The sequence below is a fragment of the Martes martes genome, assembly GCF_963455335.1.
Source record: "Martes martes genome assembly, chromosome: 15".
Lineage (NCBI taxonomy): Eukaryota > Metazoa > Chordata > Mammalia > Carnivora > Mustelidae > Martes > Martes martes.
This window is the reverse complement of record NC_137903.1, coordinates 2,570,242-2,592,374: the sequence shown is the minus strand read 5'-3', so window position 1 is coordinate 2,592,374 and position 22,133 is coordinate 2,570,242. Positions and strand designations below refer to the sequence as shown.

Here is a 22,133-nt window from a genome sequence, read left to right as displayed (position 1 = left end):
CCAATCCAGGCCGTCTGCGCACTGACTTCCCCTTCCCCTACAGGGAGCCAGGTAGGGAAACATCCATCCTTGCTTAGGGAACTCCTCAGAGAAAGAATGAAAACCCGTTAACTAGAACTACAGAAACCTTCAAAAGCTGTTTAAATTCTTCTGTCCACTATAAAAGGTGTTAAGCTTTATACATAGCTAAAAGAAAGAAGTTTCTGGTAGAAAGATAGATTTGATCATTTTGGTGACTCGATCATTCACTGAATCGGCACCCGGCAGACTGACCCACTTCTGCCCCACAACACCTCTCAAACAGGTCAGATTCCAAAGTTCCTGCTCTGTGGCCACCCGGCGCCAATCTGATGTACAAACAGGGATAGAAATCTATCTTTGCAGCACCCCCTTACAGAAGGTCATTAGCAGGAGTGTAGTAAACACCCACTGTGGCAGCAAATACTCAGTGAAAAAACTTTTTGTTCTACGATTCCAAGAGTAAGAAGAGAGGTATGTAGGGAGTGGGGATTTTATCGGTGCTGTGGTGCTAGTTTTTTTTTTTTTTTTAAGGTGAATGAAACAATTTACAGACCCATCCATTGCTGCCCGTCGGAGTTTTGGTTAAAGGATGACATTGACCAGCTTGAACTCATAAACAAAGACTTTAATCAAGTGTTATACAACAAACGCATATGAGATAGCATTGTTTGTATTCAAGTGTTAAAAATTAAATAAAGAGGGCGATGTGAAGCTACAGTGTTTTCCTATAATCCTGATATTAATGATTTCATTGTAGCAAAACAAAAACACCCATCATGTAACATTAAAGTTGTGGGTTTGAGTACTAGTTTGCATAACCATTGCTTGTTATTTTGTTGCTTTGTTTTTAACTACTTTATACATACTTTTGAGTTTATAATATAAAAACTATAAGCACAAAACATTTTTACATAGTTGCATACTTACAGATCTTTAATTTACAATAAAAGTAATTTAAATTGGTACTAGGTAATGGGAATTCTTTTTTAATTTTTTTTAAGATTTATTTATTTGAGAGAGAGAGAGCGCGCGGGCGCGCGCGCGTGTGAGTGGGGGGAGGGGCAGAGATACAGGAAGAAGCAAACTCCCCACTGAGCGGGGAGCTAGATTCTGCCTCGTTGTTTGATCCTGGGACCCTGAGATCATGACCTAAGCAGAAGGCAGACACTCAACCAACTGAACCACTCAGGAGCCCCAAGAATTCTTTTTTTCTTTTTAAGGAATCTTTTTTGGGACTACAAAGCAAATTTTTATTGCATTAATACAAGAAGTGGAGATAGAAGGAACCCCTAATAAGCATAATACCAATACCAAACTAACAAAGTAAACCACAAAAAACACAGGACAATTTCATTTACGAATAATGATGTAAAATCCCAAATGAAAAAAATATCAGACAGTAGCACATTAAGAGAATAATACAGCGGGGCGCCTGGGTGGTTCAGTGGGTTAAAGCCTCTGCCTTCGGCTCAGGTCATGATCCCAGGATCAAGCCCCGCATCTGGCTCTCTGCTCAGCAGGGAGTCCGCTTCCTCCTCTCTCTCTCTCTGCCTGCCTCTCTACCTACTTGTGATCTCTGTCTGTCAAATAAATTAAAAAAAAGAGAGAGAGAGAGAATAATACAGCAACTGGGCTTTATTCCAGTAGCGTAAGAACAGTTCAACAGGAGGAAATCTATTAATGTATCATTCACAGAGGAAAAACAGGAAAACCGGATGACATCATCGTGGATGATAAAAGGGAAAGAATAAACTCTAACATCTTCTTCATGGCAAAATTCTTGATAAAGTAGCAATAAGAACATACTGTTTAGACATGCCTTACATGCCTTACAATAAACATCATGCTTAACAGGGACACCCTTGAAGCACTTACAATAAGTTAGGAACAAAGGATGAGCTTCGGAATCACTCTTATTAAACACGGTCTGGGGGGTGTTCACCAGCATCAGGACACAGGAGAGGAATGAAGCGTAAAAATTGGAAAGAAGGAAGGAAAAATTCTAATTACTTGTCATTAATATGGTTCTTTGCCCAGAAATTCGAAGGGATGGAACGAAAAACTATTTCAAACAGTAGAGAAACTTAGCGATGTGGCAATACGTGTTGTGTGTGCATTATTGTAACAACTAATCAGGAGATACAACAGGAACAGGATCCCATTTGCAACTAATGAAATATAAATTCAAGGAGACGTGCCTTTGACTTTCTTCCAATTTATGTGTCTTAGGTAATTTTTTTAACAGGGTTGATAAATTGCTTGAATTTTGAGAGATCTGGAGCTAGTGCATTTCTGGTGCTTGCAATAAGCCTGCAGGTGATGGAGCTCAAAAATTATTTCCTTCCTTTCTGCCCCTCCCTCTGTGCTGAAGCTGACCCTGAACTTTATCTCAGCAGCTCTTGCTTCTCTACAGTCCAGGCCACCCCACTTCTGTTCGTGGGGGTGGGCTGGGCAGTGACATCCTGGAAATTCTCCATCCAAGGCCCGCCCAATTCTGGGAAAGCATCTCTGTTCCCAGACGTGCGTCCTCAGGTCCTGGCTGACTACGGGCGTTCCCTCACGGGGGCCAGTGGGTCACAGGTCAGAAACCTGACTGCCCGCCCAAGGATCAGCCTGTCGTGCTGGGTGCTCTAGCGACGTGCTCAAAGCTCACCACCCGTGAGGTGAAAAGACCTCGGCGAGGAGCCCTGGGGCACGTGGTGCTGCTCTGCCGTCTTGGGGTAGGGAAACGCCTCAGGAAGACCTGGGGTCTTGTCCTAGCTCTACCTAAGGAGGGATTTCTGGGACCCTGGGTGGCGTGTAGGGTGGGGCAGGTCTTGCCAAGGCCCCTCATACCCCGACGCCGTCGTTAACCTAGGTGTCCTTCTGGGGCATTCGGCTCATCCGGACCTTGTCGTAGACAGTGTAGATGGTTGGGCTGCACTCAGGCGTAGGGGGATGGCAGCTGTCCCTCTCCATGTCATTCTGTGATTCAAGCAGAGTTTAAGGGTGCTCGTGGTCACCGTCAAAGAATTAGGCGCCGACGTCAGTCACCTCGCTCCAGTTCACGTGCTCCCTGACTCTACCCCGTAACCCTAAAACATAGCTTCGGTGCAGACCTCCCTCTTGAACACCGTGGCGTCTCTGGCCTCTCCCTTTGGTGCTACCCCTCTCTTTCCCCTCCCCCACCAGACCCCTACTTTGCTCACTTTCTGGTCTCCCTTCCCTGACTGCTTTGGTTCATAGCGCACCCCGCCCTCTTCCTGCCCCATGTTCCCTGAGCACGCACCATCACCTAAGACTTCACATTTTGCTTGTTTATTTTATTTGCCATTCTCCTCTCCCCCAGCCTAGGGTGTGTGTGCTCTGAGCCTGGGTTCTCTCCTGCTGCTTCCCCTGCCAAGCTGTGTGCCCTCGGGTCAGTCACACACCCAGCCGGGCCCGCCTTCGTCCCGCTCCCGCTCCACCATCCCTCCTCCCCGGGTGGTGGTGAGGATCCGATGAGATTGTGTGCGTATGAGCGAAGCATCGCCCCCGTCGGTGGCTTCCACCCTTCACTCGCCATTCCGGACCCAACAACCGTAGCATCCGCAGCAAGGACCGGACCAGAGCCGAAGAGCCGCCGGCCCTGGACCAGCCAGACTCACAGCCTCTGAGCACCAGTCGGTGGACCAGGTTCAGTTCCCTTGGACCCACCTTGGGGTGTCGCAGGAGGCTGATCTCCGCGTCAGGAGGACTGTGGCTGTGGGCCCTTGCAGTCCGCAGGCCAGCAGGGTCCTCTGTGGGCGGGGCCTGGGGAACCGCTGCTGAGCCCGGCTCGGTAGGCAGCAGAGGGGACCTGCCTGCACACGGCAGGCACAGTGAGAGCATGTGGGATTGAGGTGGCCCCTCACCAGCCCCAGGGTAGGGCGCGATTGCTTCCTGCCCATCCCTGCCATCCGCCCCCCTCCCGTCTGGGCGTGCACACAGCCCTTGCCCTCTGTGCTGCGCAGTCTCAGCCTTCTACCCGGATGATTCACAGGCAAGGCGAGGCGAGGTCAGTAAGCCCAGTCTGCCAGCCTGGCCCCTCCCGGGGATCCCCTCCATCCACTGCCCTCCCCCAGAGCTCCCCTCAGGCTCTCGCTAGCACCTACCCCTCCTGGACTGTATCTTCTTCCTCACCCAGATGCACACTCCACAGGCCAGGCTCAGCATCAGAACTGTGAACAAGACGCCTCTCCAAAGCCACTTGCTCTGAGAACCTGCCACCGAAGGCCAGTGTCAGGTGCATCCCTATGGGGCCCATGAGGCAGGTGAGGGGGGAGGCGGGACCCCATGGCTCGGGGCCCACATCCCAAGGGCGCATCCTTGCTGCAGCCCCGACAGGTTCCTGCCCGCTGGCCGGGGTCTCATACCAGGCTGTCTGCCACTTCTGCCCAGAGACCTCAGAGGCTCCCAGCAGCCGCAGGCGCCACCCATGCCTGCAGACTGGCCCTGTTTTCCCCTGGAGGACTCCCAGGTGAGGACCAGCCTAGGAGGGGGAGGCGAAGGAAGGTTCCGGGGCCGCCTGACGTCGGCCCATGTTCTGCCTTGTGGTTTGCCTGTCACACGAAAACGGCTCCCGCTTCAAGGTCCAGCTCAGGTGTTCCCTTCTCTGTGACGCCTTTCCCGAGTCCTGCAGCAACTATTCAGGGGTTTTCTTCCTTTCATATGGGAACCATAGAGCTTATATTTGCCTCAACTTCTGCAGCCATCACGCGGCTTCGTGTCGGCAAACCGACCCCTCCTCGTCCATGAACTGTTACCTGATACTTACTGATGAGCTCCGAGTCACACGTTGTGCTGATAGCCTAAACGACCCTTTGAAGTGGACATAATTAATACCTGTCTCACAGAAAGGCTCCAGGAATTGAGTTAACTTGTCCGGAGTCACACAGCCAGGAAGAGGCGGTGCCCGCACGGTGCTGGAAGTTTCCTCGGTGGGGCTTGTCTTACTGTCCCCTGCCTCTTCCCTCCTCCCCGTGCGTAGTGGGCACTCAGCCCCGGTGTAAGGGTTCCACGCTGGGGGGCTGAGTAAGGACATGGCAAGGAGACGCCACGGGGGCGCTGGTGGGGCAGGACAGCCACACCAGTCACTAACCTCCTTCTTCACATCCTTTGTTCCTGCTCTGTGGCTCTGGGAAAGCAGGGGATTTGGTATTTTATGGGATCAGGGCTGCCCCCCGCCTACCATGCACTACTGTATATACTCCCTTTCTGCATGGCCAAGGGGTCCCCTGAAGCTGATGTGGAAGTGTGACGACCACAGGGGCTCACACGGCTCAGAGGACGGTTGAACTGTGGTTTATGAACTCAGAGGTGGTAACCATCCTCAGAAAGGTCACATATACCACACGGCAAAAAAACAACATTTACAACCACGAAAGGGCTATGAGCATCCAGACCAAACAGGGTCCTGGAACTTGAGATTTCAGGGCTGGGGGCGGGGCCCCCTCAGGGTCCTTGGTCTGTCCTCTTCGAGTTCTTCCCCTCCCCTGCCTGCATTCTGCTAACTAGGTCAGTGTCCCAGGCTCCCTGATGCTGGAAAGGGGTGCCCACATGAGCCCACAGGTACATCCTGGGAGACTCACCAGTCTCCAGGTACTGGTTTAAGTTCTAGAAGGAAGGTGTGGTCATGTATCTGTCTCTAGTTGCTCCACAGAGACCCCCTTCCAGTGCTCCTCTGTCCCACAGATTTCCCCGAGTCCCTGCAGTCTCTGCGAGCGCTTCCCAGCAGATCCCACTCACCCTTCCACAGACAGACGTTCTGCAGGAGTAAGGTTGCATTCTTCTCGTCCACGGGGTTGCTGACCCTACAGGTGAGGGGGCCATTCAGCCGGCTCAGGGGCAGGCTCAGGCTTAGATTCCTGGAGCTGGGGGCCGGCCCCAGAGCCTCGCTCTCCTCCAGCTCCCCGGGGAGCCCCTCACTCAGCCAGGTCACGGTCCAGATCTCTGTGGCTCCTGGGGTCCCACACTCCAGACTGACATTGCACCAGCCTGCCTGGTTGGATGACGAATGAATCACAATCTGGGGGTGGGGGATGGGCTCTGGGGTAGAAGGAGACAAAAGAGAAACTGAGAGTCAGCATTGGAGGGCACACAAGGGAACCAGCACATTCACCAGCTGACCCAGCTCCGGGGGGTTCCTAACTATGGGCCTGGGGAAGGGACCTAGTGCCCCTGGCCTAGGGGTTCTGACTCCCAGCCCCAATAACTCTGTAATTATATATACACATGATGATTATACTTATGATAATAATTGTATCTATTCTCAAGGATACAATAAACAATGTGAAAGGAGTTGAGAATACAAGGGGAAAACATGTTAGAAGTTCTTGTTTTTTTTTTTAAGAGAAATACTGATGAACATTAAATGTCGAATTAAATATTTAAGTTAAGTATCCACTAGGATGAGAGTACAAGGGGTTATAACTTCCAACATACTGGAGATGTTTGGATGGATGAAAACTCTACCAATTCAACAAAAGGCAAGAAGAAGACATAAACGATGGTGAATCAAGATTAGGAGAGGACAGGAGAAGTTGCATCTGGGTAAACCTGAACTACATCTGTGGGCATGACGCCCCCCCTATTACACACCCAAGACTCCCACTCCGCTCGTGCCACTGTGTGCTCATCCCATCACCTATGACAGAGAGATTGAAGAGACAGAGACAGAAAACCACCCACAGGGGACATGTCAGCAACATGATGGCAGGTATGACAACAGTCACACAGACCGAATCCAGGTTCAGAAAGAAAACACTAAACGGCCCCTCACAGAGAGTTTAAATTCCTGTGGTCCTCACCATAGAGCCTGGAGAAGGAGAAACATCAGAAAGCAAACCAGAAAATCCAAATCAAAACACGGCTGGAAATCCCAGGGTTAATGACCCAATGCACGCTTCCTGCAGAGGAGTTCTTCCCACTGGGCGACAGGCCCCCACAGACGAGAGGGAAGGCAGGAGCCCGAGTCACCCTGACAAGGACAGCCCCTGGCCAGCCTGGCACACGGCTCCCTGCACACTCAGCACCGCAGCCCTGTCTGTCCTGGCCTCGCCTGCTCACACTCTAGAGAGCTCAGAGATGACGTCCAGTCTTCCTAGAGCTGCCCCAGGACTGACCCTGAGGTAGGGGACCTGTGCTGGACGGGAGGAAGGGTCTTCGGTCCCGCAGAGACAGAGCCTCATGACAACAGAGACTTTGTCCTTCGTCCTTCTCTCGTTGGCGATCATCCGTGTGGCTGGTGTCTGCGGACAGAGCCGTCCGGGACCACGAGGACGAAGCAGGAGGACAAGACCCCGTGCCCAGGATGGTGGAGCAGAAAGATGGGGCAGCCCGGGCGCCCGGGGACCGCGCTGAGCAGACGCCCGGCCCAGCCACTGCCGTCGCCTGACTTCCTGTTCCAGAGCGAGAGCCACCTGCTTCAGCCTGGGACCGCCAAGCTGTAGGCTCACTGCGGTCAGACGGAGTCCTGACTTCTGTGCATGGATGACGATAAAGAAGATTAACCAGCTAAAATCAAAAGTTGATTTAAATAAGAATAGACCAATCAAAAGCAAGACACTGAGGTCTGAATAAAAAGCTGAAGTTCTACATAATTGTCATTAGGAATGAGGATCCAGGCATAAACACAGAAACAACATTGAAAATTAAAGGGAAACACCATTTAAGAAACACATTAATAAATTTTAAGATGTAGGTGAGGTAATGCCTTTCTAGGAAAGTGAAGTGATCAAAATTCTAGTAAGAAGATGCAAGAACCCCGACTTAGAAGATACTGGGAAGGCGGCTAACGGTCTGTCCTCATCACAGGTGTGAGGGGCACACAGTTCTGGGCGTGAGCACTGCCCGGTGGCCAAGGAAAAGAGCACTCCCGTGTTACAGACGGTGCTGCACCTTAGGAAAGGTAGAAGGTTGTCAGGGCGTGAGAGTATAGCTCAGCTTTACCACTCAGGTCAGACGAGGAGAAGCCCAAACCCGACACAGGACAAACACACCTGCTAACCCCTGGGTTACAGTCAATCGTACACAGAGAACTTAATCTTCCTAAATTAAATGTTTGCTAATAATATTACATGACACATCACGATCATGTTGAATTTGTTGCAGGAATAGAAGGACAGTATAATTACAAAATTTATTAGTGGCATTTACTCCATTAACAAATGAAAAGAAAGTAATTAGCATTTGGGGAGCAGGTGGATATTCCCAGGCACAGCTCCAAGCACTTTCCATTACCTTCTTTAACTCCCATGATAACCTACAAAGCTACACGCATCTGCTGTGTCAACAGCGGTATCCAGGCAGGGGAGGCAGACTTTAGTGCTAAGGGTCAGATAGTACGTATGTAAGGTGTCACTGGCCATATGGTCTTGGTCACAACTACATAACTTGGCCACTATAGGGAGAAGGCAGCCAAATACAACATACAAATGTAGTGATGTGACTGTGTTCCAATAAAACTTTACTTATAAAAACAGACATGCAGGGGCACCTGGGTGGCTCAGTGGGTTATAGCCTCTGCTTTCGGCTCAGGTCATGATCTCAGGGTCCTGGAATCGAGCCCCACATCGGGCTCTCTGCTCAGCGGGGAGCCTGCTTCCCCCTCTCTCTCTGCCTGCCTCTCTGCCTACTTGTGATCTCTCTCTGTCAAATAAATAAATAAAATCTTTAAAAAAAAAAAAAAAGACATCCAGTAGATTTGACTGATAGCTATAGTCTGCCAACCCCTGATCAGGGAATTAGTAAAAATACAAACTTGCAACCTTCCCAAAACTCATAGCACATGTGACTAGGGAAAATAATACTTTAAAGTAGCTTCTTTAAAATACCTGAACTGATTAACAGGTAATAATTTAAATATAAAACCAAACAGATTTACGGGACGCCTGGGTGGCCCAGTTGGTTGGGCAGCTGCCTTCGGCTCAGGTCATGATCCCAGCGTCCTGGGATCGAGTCCCACATCAGGCTCCTTGCTCGGCGGGGAGCCTGCTTCTCCCTCTGCCTCTGCCTACCACTCTGTCTGCCTGTGCTTGCTTGCTCTCTCTCTAACAAATAAATAAATTAAAAAAAAAAAAAAAAAAAAAAACAGATTTACAAAGTGTTAGGAAGCACACACAGGTATTTAGAAAGTTTCTGCCTTTAGGAATGAATCTGCTCATCAGCTGGTTTATATGAATGTTATACCCTCTTTTCAACAGGTGAGGGACTGTGAATCAAGCTTGGAGAATCAAAACTCCCAGGACAATTAGGTGTGTCTCTGTAGGGTTCCTTTACTTATTGCTGGCCTTTACCCAGTTGAAGGACACCTGCTGAATGCCTGCTGGGAACTGTGTGGAGCCGTGGACAGGGGCCACAGAGGATGGGGCCAGCAATGGGGCTGTCAGGGGACAGCAGACCACACCCTGTTGCTCCAGGGCAAGGCAGAGAGAAAGATGGTCCGGGAGAGCACTGGACGTAGGAGCATTTGCCTAGAGAGGGTGAGAGGTGTGTAGTGTGCTGAGAGTCCCCAGCATCCAGGAAAGAGGACAGAGTGGGCAGCCAGGTAGGGTGGAAGGCAGCACATGGGAGCAGGGCACAAGGAGAACAGTGCTGAAAACACAGCTGGACATCCAGGGAGCTGATCCTGGGCGGGTTAGACTCCCTCTCCTGAGGGCCATTGATCCTGTGGGGAGTAGGGGCGGGAGCAGGTTGGCTGTAGGCAGGGAAAGGACAGGAGGGTCCTGCATTTCTGAAAGTTCAAGAGATCAGTCAGGTGGAGGGGGATTTGGAGGGGAACCAGGGGCAGGGGAGACTGTGAGGAGGCTGCTGTGGTGCCCAGAGCAGGGGACAGATGAGAGAGAGTTTGGTTGGGTGGACACCCTGGGCTCTGCTCCTCTCCTCCTTTTGTCCTGCTGCCCCTGCTCTGTCTACCCAGCTCTCTGCTCCTGGGGGTAGGGCATCGTCACTGGCCTGGGAGCTTCAGGCGCCAGGCCTGTGTCTCCTTCTGCATCTCCATTTTGTCTAGGACGGGGCTGCGTCCCGTGGTCCTCCTGGTAAGAGTGCAGGGCAGGCGGTGGAAAGGGTTTTACCCAATGCCGAGTTCTAACCCTCAGTCTACATCCTGGAGTTGCTCCTCACTGGGCTGATGTCCTGGTTTCTTGTTTTATTTCTGCCAACTTCTTGGGTCACTTAAAAGTTTCTAGATTAGTTTTTGAAATAACTGGTTAAGAACCTTTCTGATACAATTTTGTATTCTGATAATCAGTTGTGCAATACTTTGCAATCGAAGATAGCTTTAGGTTATCCTTTTGGATGGCTTCCTGCCCCTCCCCCGTTTCATGTGTTTTTTAATACTTTTTAAGGCATATTAGCTACTTTTTCCTAAGATGACATCTTTAGAATTTAGCTTTTAGGGTTAGGGCATCAAAAGAGATGCAAATACTTCTAAAGAAGATTTGATTTTTTTTTTTAAACCTGTTTAGGCCAACTTACTTGAGATAAAGTGCTTGTTGGAAATACTGACTGGGGCTCACCTTACCATATACACAGAGTTTAAAGACTTCCTTCTGGGATTTTCCTGTGCGGAATTTGACCCTTGCTGTATACCATCCATTCATTTCCGTGGTGAGATTCCTGATGCTCAAAACTGCCTTCTCTGTCAGAGAGAAGCTGCTCCTGTATTTTTCCTCCAGCTCATACCAGTCAGGAGTGGCATTAGGTTTCCAGGACACCAGGATCTCTTCTTTCTCAGTCTCAGAATGCCGACTCCACTCAATCTCTCGGACATTCGGGTACAAGGAGGAGGTCAGCTGCAGCTGGACAGATGCCCCCACCGTCTTTTCCAGGATGTGAGAAGTGCTGGGGTTGTCCACAGTCTGGAAACTTGGTGAGGGAATAGCTGACATGGGGAAGAAAAAGTGAACAAGCATGATGCTGCTGTAGAACCCATGGTCCCATCATATCACGGGCATGTTTACAAGAAAAGGAGCCTCTCCAATTTCACAGATGAGGAGGAAAAGCTGCAAGCAGCTTGCTTAGATGCTGTCCTTGCCTAGAGCTCACAACGCTGGGTCCAGCACAGTGTTTTAAAACTTGAACTCAGTCACAAGAGAAAATTTGGAAGGAACACAAATACATGGAGGTTAAAGAGCATCCTACTAAGAAATGAATGTGTCAACCAGAAAACTAAAGAAGAATTTTAAAAATTCACGGAAATAAATGAACATGGAAACATGACAGTTCAAAACCTCTGGGATGCAGCAAAGGTGGTCCTAGGAGGGAAGTACATAGTGATACAAGCCTTTCTCAAGAAACAAGAAAGGTCTCAAATACACAACCTAACCCTACACCTAAAGGAGCTGGAGAGAGAACAACAAAGAAAGCCTAAACCCAGCAGGAGAAGAGAAATCATAAAGATCAGAGCAGAAGTGAATGAAATAGAAACCAAAAAAACAATAGAACAAATCAACGAAACTAGGAGCTGGTTCTTTGAAAGAATTAATAAGATTGACAAACCCTTGGCCAGACTTATCAAAAAGAAAATAGAAAGGGACCGAATAAATAAAATCATGAATGGAAGAGGAGAGATCACAACCAACACCAAAGAAATACAAACAATTATAAGAACATACTATGAGCAACACTACGCCAACAAATTCGACAATCTGGAAGAAATGGGTACATTTCTAGAGACATATGAACTACCACAACTGAACCAGGAAGAAATAGAAAACCTGAACAGATCCATAACCATAAGGAGATTGAAACAGTCATCAAAAATCTCCAACCAAACAAGAACCCAGGACCAAATAGCTTCCCAGGGGAATTCTACCAAACATGTAAAGAACTAATACCTATTCTTTTGAAGCTGTTCAAAAAATAGAAATGGAAGGAAAACTTTCAAACTCATTTTATGAGGCCAGCATTATCCTGATCCCAAAAGTAGACCCCATCAAAAAGGAGAATTACAGACCAATATCCCTGGTAAGCATGGATGCCAAAATTCTGACCATGATACTAGCCAATAGGATCCAACAGTACATTAAAAAGATTATTCACTGCTGAATAAATTTATTCACCACTGAATAAATTCAGTGGGATTTATTCCTGGGATGCATGGGTGGTTCAATATCCACAAATCAATCAATGTGATACACCACATTAATAAATGAAAGGATATTTAATGAAAGAAAGGACAAGAACCATATGATCTTCTCAATGAATGCAGAAAAAGCATTTGACAAAATACGGTATCCTTTCTTGATTAAAAGTCTTCACAGTATAGGAATAGAGGGAACATACCTCAATATCATAAAAGCCATCTATGAAAAGCCCACAGTGAATATCATTCTTAATGAAGAAAAACTGAGAATTTTTCCCCTAAAGTCAGGAACATGACAGGGATGCCCACTCCCACCGCTGTTGTTCAACATAGTACTGGAAGTCCTAGCCTCAGCAGTCAGACAACAAAAAGAAATAAAAGGCATCCAAATTGGCAGAGAAGAAGTCAAACTCCCACTCTGCAGATGACATGATACTCTATGTGGAAAACCCAAAAGACTCCACCCCAAAATTGCCAGTTCTCATACAGGAAGTTAGCAAAGTGGGAGGATATAAAATCAATACACAGAAATCAGTTGCATTTCTATATACCAACAACGAGATAGAAGAAGGAGAAACCAAGGAATTGATCCTGTTCATAATAGCACCAAAAATCACAAGATACGTAGGAACAAACCTAACCAAAGAGGTAAAGGAGCTATACTCCAAAAACTACAGAACACTTATGAAAGTAATTGAGGAAGACAGAAATGGAAAAACATTCCATGCTCAGGGATTGGAAGAATAAATATTATTAAAATGTCTATGCTACCTAGAGCAATCTACACATTCAAGGCAATCCTGATCAAAATGCCATCGACATTTTTCACAGAACTGGAAAAAATAATCCTAAAATTTGTATGAGTGGGAGAAAACCCAAATAGCCAGAGGAATATTGAAAAAGAAAACCAAAACTGGTGGCATCAGAATGCCAGACTTCAAGCTATATTACAAAGCTGTAATCATCTAGACAGTATGATACTGGAACAAAGAGTCACATGGATCAATGGAATAGAATAGAGAGCCCAGAAATTGACCTTCAACTCTATGGCCAACTAATCTGTGACAAAGTGAGAAAGAATATCCAGTGGGGGGGGCGGGTGGGGGGAGGGGGAGAGAGTCTCTTCGACAAATTGTGAATTGTTGGAGCCACATGTAGAAATTGGACCATCTTCTTACACCATATACAAAGATAAACTCAAAATGGATGATAGATTCAAATGTGAGACAGGAGTGCTTCAAAATCCTAGAGGAGAACATAGGCAGCAACCTCTTTGACTCTGGCTGCAGCAATTTCCTGCTGGACTCATCTTCAAAGGCAAAGGAAACAGAAGTGAAAATGAACTATTGGGACTTCATGAAGATAAACAGCTTCTGCACAGCAAAGGAAACAGCGAACAAAACCAAAATACAACCTACAGATTGGGAGAAGATATTTGCAAATGTCTTATCAGATAAAGGGCTAGTATCAAAAAATCTATAAAGAAATTATAAAACTCAACACCAAAAAACAAATAATCCAGTCAAGGAATGGGCAGAGGACATGAACACACATTTCTCCAAAGAAGACATACAAATGGCCAACAGACACACAAAAGAAGTGTTCAACGTCACTCAGCATCAAGAAAATACAAATCAAAACCACAATGAGATCCCACCTTACACTAGTCAGAATGGCTAAAGTTAATAGAAAGGGCTTTTGACAAGTATGGGTTTTTTATATCTTTAAAATCATAAAATTAAAATGAGTAAGAACTTCTGGAATTAATTTTAAAAAGTTGCTTTCAAACAGAACAAAAATTAGTCACATGGGAGTAAGTTAACTGAGGAAGATTACAGTGTGTGACTCTTGTTTAAAACATTGCTGGTTCTCTAATATTTGCTCTTCCAGATTAAGGAAACTTTCTCTTAGACATCAATGATATACAGCAAGAATTCTGAAGTATTCCTCTGTGAACAAGTGAATGCCTGTAACCTTTCTCTCTACCTGAACCCTCTGAAATTCCAAAGGTCTCAGTAAGGGTTCTTTCTTCCATGGTAATTATGGTCATTTGCCTGAGTTCAATAAGAATCTGTCCACCATTGGAAATATTAGTTATTTTACCAAGGCTTTGACTTCAATCTCGTGTTTGAGAGAGACATTCACAGACTCAGATATGACCAAACAGCTTGAAGGAACTAAGGTTGATGTTAGGAAGCATGAAGCCAATAGAGCCCCTTAAATGCCGGCTTGACACTGTCGCAGGATTGCAGGGTTCCTGGCTCACGAGGCCAAAGAATGAACCTTGTGGACACAAAAGGGTGAGTGAAGTGGGAGTTGGTCAAGTGAAGGTGAGAGGAGAAAGGCAAGAAAGAGCTCTCTAGAGGGAGAGGGTCCCAGATGGGTTTCACTGTGGCCTGTCAACGGCAGCCTTTTATTGAGCACTGACCAGGAAACTGAAATCTCGACGTCTCTGGCACAGACAAAACCGTGTTTACTTGCTCTTTGAAGTTTGGTCATTTTCCGTGGTCCAGCTGTAACTGTCCTAGGAACATCACGTCTCTGACATTTAAGACATAACGAGGTGGTCTAGTTAACACTCCCTTAGCTCTGGTTTTATACGCCTCAGCATTTCTTCACATCTGGGCTTTCTGTGAGCCTGGCCATGTAGCCCGCTATGTGAGCCTCACTGGGGGAATCAGGGGTCTCTTATCTCTCCTGTCTGTACCTTCACCGCTTACCTGCTCCCGGGACAGGACCTTTGGGCAGAAAGGGCTGTACCGGGATTCTGAGCAGTGACGGACTGTATGCTTTTTAATTAGTGGAGGTTAGGGATAGCACAAGTCTCCAGGGAATCTGAAAGCAAGGTTTGGAAGCCGGCTGCTCCCAAGACAAGGTTCCTTTAAACATGAAGGCACTGAGGCAGCCACGAGGTCCTCGAGGAAGGTTGCACTCTGTCTATGTCAGGGATCTATCAGTGAGCTGCAGGCTCTAAGGGGATTGTGATTTAAGTTACGTTTCTTTTCCCTTCGTTTCCCCCATCGATACCTTGCTTACAGAGCTACCAGCATCCTCACCAGGTGAGTGAAGAATGTCACTTTGGCAGGACCCTCACCTGCCAGATATGCTGGGGACCTCTTGAAGAGGAATCTGCGCACATCCACAGGGATCGTAGGCGTGTCTGACGGCAAGCACTTGGTTTGGCTTTTGGTCTGGAGAGGCTGCTAGAAGTTCAACCGAGAGCTTCCTTATAAGACGTTCCAGCAACACAGCTTCCAGACGATCTATGTGATCACTCACTGTTCTTGCTGAGCGTGTATAAATAATTAGGCCAAGTTTGTTCGAACTGGACTTGTTTCACAAATGAATTAGTCCAGATGTGGTGATCTCTGGTGTAAAACGAGGGTTGTTGGAACACCTGGGTGTCTCTGCTACTTGAGCAGCTCCCTTCAGCTCAGGTCATGATCCCAGGGTCCTGAGGTCGAGTCCCCACGCTGGGCGTTCTGCTCAGTGGGGAGCCTGCTTCTCCCTCTCCCTTTGCCCCTCCCCCTGCTTGTGTGCACTCTCTCTCTCTCTCTAATAAGTAAATCTTTTAAAAATAAAAATGAGAGCTATTATAGAGATAAAATGTTTCAGTGAGGTCTTTGTAGTTACTAGATTTTAAGAATAGAGACTCAAGAAAACTGGGTGACTCTTACAGCTGGGCTTCTCAGAATGAGGATTGTCCCCAGAACAACCAATAGAGTTAAGTCTCTTTGCGTGACAATATGAAAAAGCTTTCCTCACTGTAGACCGAACAAAAGATGAAGACTATAACACCCTGTTAAATTATTCACTCGAGACCAGGTTAACGCATAAATCTCTGAATGAACAGGCAAACCGTATCCTCCCTAAACCCGAGCTGGCGGCTACCAGCAACCCGCCCCATGCGAACCCCAGACAGCTGGTGTATGTAAAGGAGCGGACGTCTGGCACAACAGGGGATTTAACTCCAAAATGAAGGGGCCCCTGGTGGGTTGCATTATGTACTCCTGCAGCAGTAAGCGTAGAGAGAGGCTCCTTGTGGGCCCATACATCAGAATAAAACCTGAGTCTCCTTCATGGAAAACCAACGAGCAAACTAACACGCCTTCTTATTACTGCCATGAACCTGTGGCAGACTCAATTTTCTCTTCAAATGACAATAAAGGACTAGAGGAAATTTTCAGGTGAGTATCAAAGGTCTTTTTAGTCAGGCTTCTCTTTCTCATTATAGCATTAACCTTATTTTTGTCTTTTCTGGTTTCTCCCTGCCTGGTGCCCAGACTCCTTCACTACCACAGCTTCCAGCCCACAGACCAGCCTTTCTACTCAGGGAGGTTCATGTACATGCACTCGTTGCCTCCGACTTTAGTGACTCATATATAAATCTCCCCAGCTGACCACTGTGGACCCATAGGTAGGGGCATCTCTATGCCCCTAATCAACAGGACAAAGTCACAGAAGATCACATCTCCCTCCCTCAGCAACCTTAAAGATGTAAGGGTCAAAACTGGCCAGGTGGGGGATGATGTGGAGAAGGAAGGCAGAAGGAAATGTAGCTAAAACAAGTGTCCTTATAACTTGCTGCCCACTGACAATACTAGAGGCAGGAAGCTCCCAACCATTTTAATATTAATGCCTTGCTAGGGGGAAAACACCGGGTTTGACAACAGCAAGACTGCTTGGACCCTGTGAGTCTCGTTTAGCAGATGAAGTCCTTTTCAAACCTCCCCTATCTTTACTTCCCCCAACCCCCGAAGTAAATAAATAGTTGCTCCTTAAAATCCCAGGGCAGCAGCTCTTTCTGGTCCTGGGCCCTGTCCCCATGCTTTAAGAAAACAACCTTTTTGCACCAAAGAACTCTCAAGAATTCTTTCTTGGCCATTGATTCCAACCTCACCGACATTCCAGTGGGAACCTGCGACTCACCGCAGGTGCTCAGAGGCACAGACCTTGCCTGGCATCTGAGAGGAGGCACAGGTGCAGGGACTTTGAACCCTGCCCCGTGGGGTCTGACCCAAGAACCACAAAGGTGCCTGGTGTGGGGAATGATCCCCCATCCGGGGTCAGCCTCGGTGTGGCGGGGTCTGGGGCTGAGGAAGGCACACCGCAGCGAGTTGCTCCCAGACACTTACCTGCCCGGACGCTCCTTCCCCCCTGGGGTCCTAGCGGTAGATGACGCTTCCTAGAGAATCATCCTCTCACCCAAGAGTTCAGTATATTTGTATAACGTTCAGCAAAGTCAGTTTCTGTTTCAGTGCCGTTGTATGCGGTCATGATCTAGGGAAGTCATTAGGGTTCAAAGCCGATGGCCAAGAAAGAATTCCTAAGACGTCTTTGGTGCAAAAAGGTGGTTTTATTCAAACACAGGGACAGGACCCGTGGGCGGGAAGAGGTGCACCGGGGTCCTGAGGAGGGGCCCATTATATACTTTCAAGTCAAGAGGGGGTTAGGGAGAGTGTAAGTCTCCAAGGAATTTGGAAGCAAGTTTTCCAGGGTCTTGAGGGGGCGAGCTGTTGTTGGGAAAAGGTCATTTATCAGTATTTCATAAAACCTTAGACGCGAGACCCTGTAGATGTGTATTGGTGGGTCATATGCTTGGGAGATGATTGCCCACATGTATCTTGGGGGAAGTTTCCAAAGAAATTTTTATGTGTCAAAACAGACTCACAGGACCCTGGGGGGTGGGTTAAGGTTGCCTTTTGCCCGTAGCAAAGTGTCAACATGAGGCAGCTGTGTTAGGTTGTGAACAGAAACTACATGATCAAAGAGATCAAAGAGATCCTGTGCGTGCCTGCGCCCCACGGGCTCAGGAGTTTATCTTTCAGACAAAACACCTTGAAGTGGGGGACAGCAGGTTCCCCCACAGCGATGCTGGGTTGTGAACAGGAACTACATGCAGGAAGAGAAGCAAGTGGCCAGGCCTCTGGGAAAGCTGGGGCTGAGGGAATTTCCAGAGACCAACTGTGCAGTGAAGACGGAGGCAGGAGCTCCCCCAGCAGGACAGGTGACCTGTGCACCTGAGGGTCTGCGGGCCGCCCCACTCCTGTCTGTCTGTCTGTCTGTCTGACTGATGTTGAAGCTATTTGCGGAGGGACTTCTCCCAGACTGCAGGACAGACCCTTTACTGGGAACAAGGCGATGGAGTTCCGATTCCGGGAAGCCTGAGAAAAACCACTAGAAAGACGTTGGTGCCACAGTCCTTATGGGCTCCAGGTTCCCGGCGTTCATGCTCCCGGTGCCCTTCCGGAACACACAAAACACACAGGAAAAGGACCGAATCCAGTCCCATGAGAGGCTGGGAAGAGCTCTGCATCCTGGTGGTTTCTGCCCGCGGTCCTGTGTCCTCCCCCGAGGACCCGTGCAGACATCCGTCCACAATTTCCCTCCCGGACTTAGAGTCCTACACTTAAACATGACGGTGTGATGCCATGTTCTTTGACTGCTTTAAAAAGTATCCATTTATTTGTTTTTCTGAATAGGCTCACCACCATGAGATCAAGACCTGAGATCAAGAGTCAGATGTTCTACAGCTGAGCCCCAGAAGCCCTAAAAATTATCCTTTGAGATAACATACAGTTAGCAGATTTGTTCAGTTAGCTTTGACCAAAAAAGGAGTGAGTTTGTCACGAAGCCATCCCCGTCCTAATCTGCCTGACTCCAAGTCGTGTTCCCAGGAAGGAGTCTTGTTTGTCAGTGTTGAAGGACAGAAAGGACATCCCTGGGAGAGCCACCTGGCCCAGCTACTCCCCGTCCTCTCCCAGCAATGGCAGCAGGTAAGGTGACCCCACGTGGCCAAGGCAGGAACCCTGCCCCCCTTCAGGGCACGTCCGGCCCTTGTGGTTGCTGGGCAGCCCAGAGCACACACACGGGTCTAACTCGCGGAGCCGTCCTCACACTGCCACGCTCACAGCCTCTGAGATCAGGGACAGGTGTGTGGGTTCAACAGTGGCAGAGCTCTGGGGACGCGGAGGAGCAGCCTGGACCACCTGCGGCTCCAAGAACCCCCGCAGGGCTTCCTGCCTGCTCACCCGCCCCACAGGCTCCAGGACCCGAAATCAGGAAGCCCCAGCATTTGTGGGCAGAAGAGGAAAGAGATACAGATTCAGCGGGACCCTAGGGGTTAACGTGTGAAATGGTTCAGTGTCTCTGACACGACCCAGGGACCACCAGGAGATTTTCCTCCTTAAACAGCTGTCGGGGAGACGAGAGAGCCTGTCCCCGCCCAGTCACTGCACTCAAGACTCTCAACACCACAGACACAAATGCGTTCATTTGACAGGCAAACAGGGTGACCAGAATGTTCGATTTGCATTCGTGTGTTGACCTGCCAGGACGACCATCTCTCGGGCTCCTGCACCTGATCCGTCTCGTCTCTGGGCGTCCTGTGCTCCCGCCCCTGGCTTGAGTAGCGACCGTGCTGGTGCGACTTCTCTCACTGATGGGCGAGGGGGACCTGAGCTTTTTTAAAGAAAGTTTCCCTCAGTGTCCCCGTCTGTGTGGAGGGTGTGGGGTGGGAGCACAGGAGAGCGAGCGAGCTCTATGCTGACACGACCCCCCTCCCGCCCCAAAGGAACCTGTTCTAGTTTTCAACTGTGCATCGGGGAAAACTGTCCATTAGGGAACAAGAACACAATGACATTTTTCTTCTTTTCCTGAAACTATTGGCCAGTTTCTGCTCAAGTGAGAACCGTGTAGCACCGCACACAGGAGTGACGTGTCGCTGTGTCAGGCTCTGGCTGGAAGGGACGCTGTTTCATTCACTCTCCAAGGAACACCTCGCCTTAGGGATTTTTCTATTCGACGGGTGAAGGCAACAGAGCTCAGAAAGGTAAAGCCAGGGGTGCTTGGGTGGCTCAGTGGGTTAAGCCTCTGCCTTCGGCTCAGGTCATGATCTCAGGGTCCTGGGATCAAGCCCCGCATCGGGCTCTCTGCTCAGCCGGGAGCCTGCTTCCTTCCTCTCTCTCTGCCTGCCTCTCTGCCTACTTGTGATCTCTGTCTGTCAAATAAATAAATAAAATCTTAAAAAAAAAAAAAGAAAGCAAGAAACTTAAAGGCAGTTTTCCAGCATCTGCACAGTTTGTCTAAAATCTTCCCACCAATATGTGGCAGAGGCAGAATGAGCGACCCAGCAGGTCTGAGTGCAGAGCTCAGTCCGTCTCTGCACCGTGAGGAGCTGTGGGGACAGGGGCGGGTCCAGGCCCCCAAGTCAGAGCCTGGTTCACAAGAGACCCCCTCCCCCACAAGAGCCTGGAAACAGCTGTAACCACATGGAGAGGCCTCAGACAGATAAGAAAGGAAGGTTCCCTTACCCTGCCCCCAATCCCCCGCAGACAGTGTCACTGCCCAGCCGTCCCTAATGCAGGGGCCTTGGGAGGCTGTGCTGGCCCCTCACTCACACACACGCCCTCCTCAGCGGGGAGCTGGGACACAAGCAGCCTGGAGGGTGGGGTGGGGGGTGCACACAAGGGCCTGAGACTGTAGACAGAGCTCCGCCAACAAAGCAGGATTCTGGAAAGTGAGACTCTGAGCTACTGGTGACCTCAGCCTCGGCCCCAGAGCAGGACAAAGCCTGCTGTCCCTAAGACAGTTTGAGGGTGGCTTCCCCGTCCTGGGATGTGAGGGCATCCCAGACAGGCCCTGGTCCCCCCTCCCCTCCCTCAACCCTCAAGAGTCTGGGGAAATCAGGGTGTGGATACCAGCAAGCCCCCACTGCTCATCTGCCTCCCTCACAGTTGTTTCCTGCCCCTCCTTGTCCCCCCACCACACCCATCCCAGAGACCCCCCCCCCACTGATCTGCCACTCACCCAGGAGGAGGCTGACCTGGAGCATCAGGGTCTGGGAGGGGAACCGGCAGCCCCGCGGGGAGTCCATAACTGTGGGACCCAGAACACATCAGCTCCTCCCTTTCCTGTCCTGCTCCTGCCTTCCTTCCGCAACCCCCTCTGCCCGCCGAACACCCAGGCCCCTCCTCCCTTTTAATGATCCACCAACTCTCAGGGCTCAGGCTGCCTGATCAGCAACAGGCATGAAGATCTGAAAAATAAGGCCTTTTTCTGATGAAAATAATCCATGCTGATCATATAAAATTTGGAAAACATAGAAAATGATACAGAAGAATAAAGATCATTAGAACTCGAAATAATTTCAAAGGGATATGCTGATGTTTCCCAAATGATTGGACCCCCTAGAAACTTTACTATGATGTCAGCCCCTTGATTTTCATGGGATTTATAGTCCATTTTCTGGTGCTTCTCTGTGTGCAGGGACATCTAGTGTACCTGCTACTTCCTTCTCACTGGCCACATCAACATGATGGAATCCCGTGGGAGGTCAGCATGAGGGCAGACGGGCTGAGACATGATCCTAGTCATGTAGGAGAGATGTTAGGGTTCGAAGCCAATGGCCAAGAAGGAATTCCTAAGACCTCTTTGGTGCAAAATGTGGTTTTATGAAAGCACAGGGACAGGACCCGTGGGCAGAAAGAGCTACACTGCGGTCATGAGGCGTTTCCCATTATATCCTTTCAAGTTGAGAGGGGGTTAGGGAGAGTGTAAGTTTCTAAGGAGTTTGGAAGCAAGGTTTCCAAGGCCTTGAGGGGGCGAGATATTATTCAGAAAAGGTCATTTATTACCATAAAATAAAACCTGAGTCATGAGACCCTTCAGATGTACCTTGGTGGCCCATATGCTTGGGGGATGACTGCCAACACATATCTTGGGGAAATAAAGATAAAGGAAATTTTATAGGTTAAAGTAGACTTACAGGATCCTGGGGAGGGGGTGTGGGGGGCTCAGGCCAGGATCGCCTCTTGCCCTTAGAGAAGTATTAACATCAAGGTGGTTGGATCCCTAAAGGAATGTCACTCTGCCTGGTTCAAGGACTTGTCACTGGGCTGTAGGAAATAAGGAAATTTAGTATTTTTTCTTCTGCCTTTTTTCCCAACATCACTAGCAGCTATGATCCCAGCACAGCTGAGTTCCTGGGGCTGGAGGCACACTGAGTAGATCTGATCATAGGAGACCCTGG

General features: G+C 48.8%; 1 protein-coding gene across 2 annotated transcripts; it reads right to left on the bottom strand.

Annotated features, from left to right (window-relative positions):
• Positions 1 to 1,642: 1,642 nt before the first annotated feature.
• On the bottom strand, positions 1,643 to 21,017 carry LOC308355850 (CD48 antigen-like). Of its 2 annotated transcripts, XM_080824406.1 has the most exons (6): positions 20,912 to 21,017; positions 10,541 to 10,900; positions 5,767 to 6,066; positions 4,134 to 4,241; positions 3,697 to 3,842; positions 1,643 to 2,985 (listed from the first exon to the last, which is right to left on the bottom strand). In XM_080824406.1, the coding sequence occupies exons 1-6, from the start codon at positions 20,976 to 20,978 to the stop codon at positions 2,875 to 2,877; spliced, it is 1,092 nt and encodes a 363-aa protein (XP_080680532.1). In that variant the 5' UTR covers positions 20,979 to 21,017; the 3' UTR covers positions 1,643 to 2,874. The 2 variants fall into 2 exon arrangements, with proteins under 2 accessions (XP_080680532.1, XP_080680531.1); XM_080824405.1 differs by lacking the exon at positions 1,643 to 2,985 and having other exon boundaries at positions 3,305 to 3,842.
• Between the last annotated feature and the right edge of the window lie 1,116 nt (positions 21,018 to 22,133).

Excerpts from the sequence above, each read along its gene's own strand:
- LOC308355850 (XM_080824405.1), bottom strand. The coding sequence starts at position 20,978 with ATGGACTCCCCGCGGGGCTGCCGGTTCCCCTCCCAGACCCTGATGCTC. Across the intron at positions 10,901-20,911 it reads CCAGGTCAGCCTCCTCCTGG|CTATTCCCTCACCAAGTTTC; the intron begins GTGAGTGGCAGA and ends TCCCCATGTCAG. Across the intron at positions 4,242-5,766 it reads GAACGTCTGTCTGTGGAAGG|GTTCTCAGAGCAAGTGGCTT; the intron begins GTGAGTGGGATC and ends CTTCGGTGGCAG.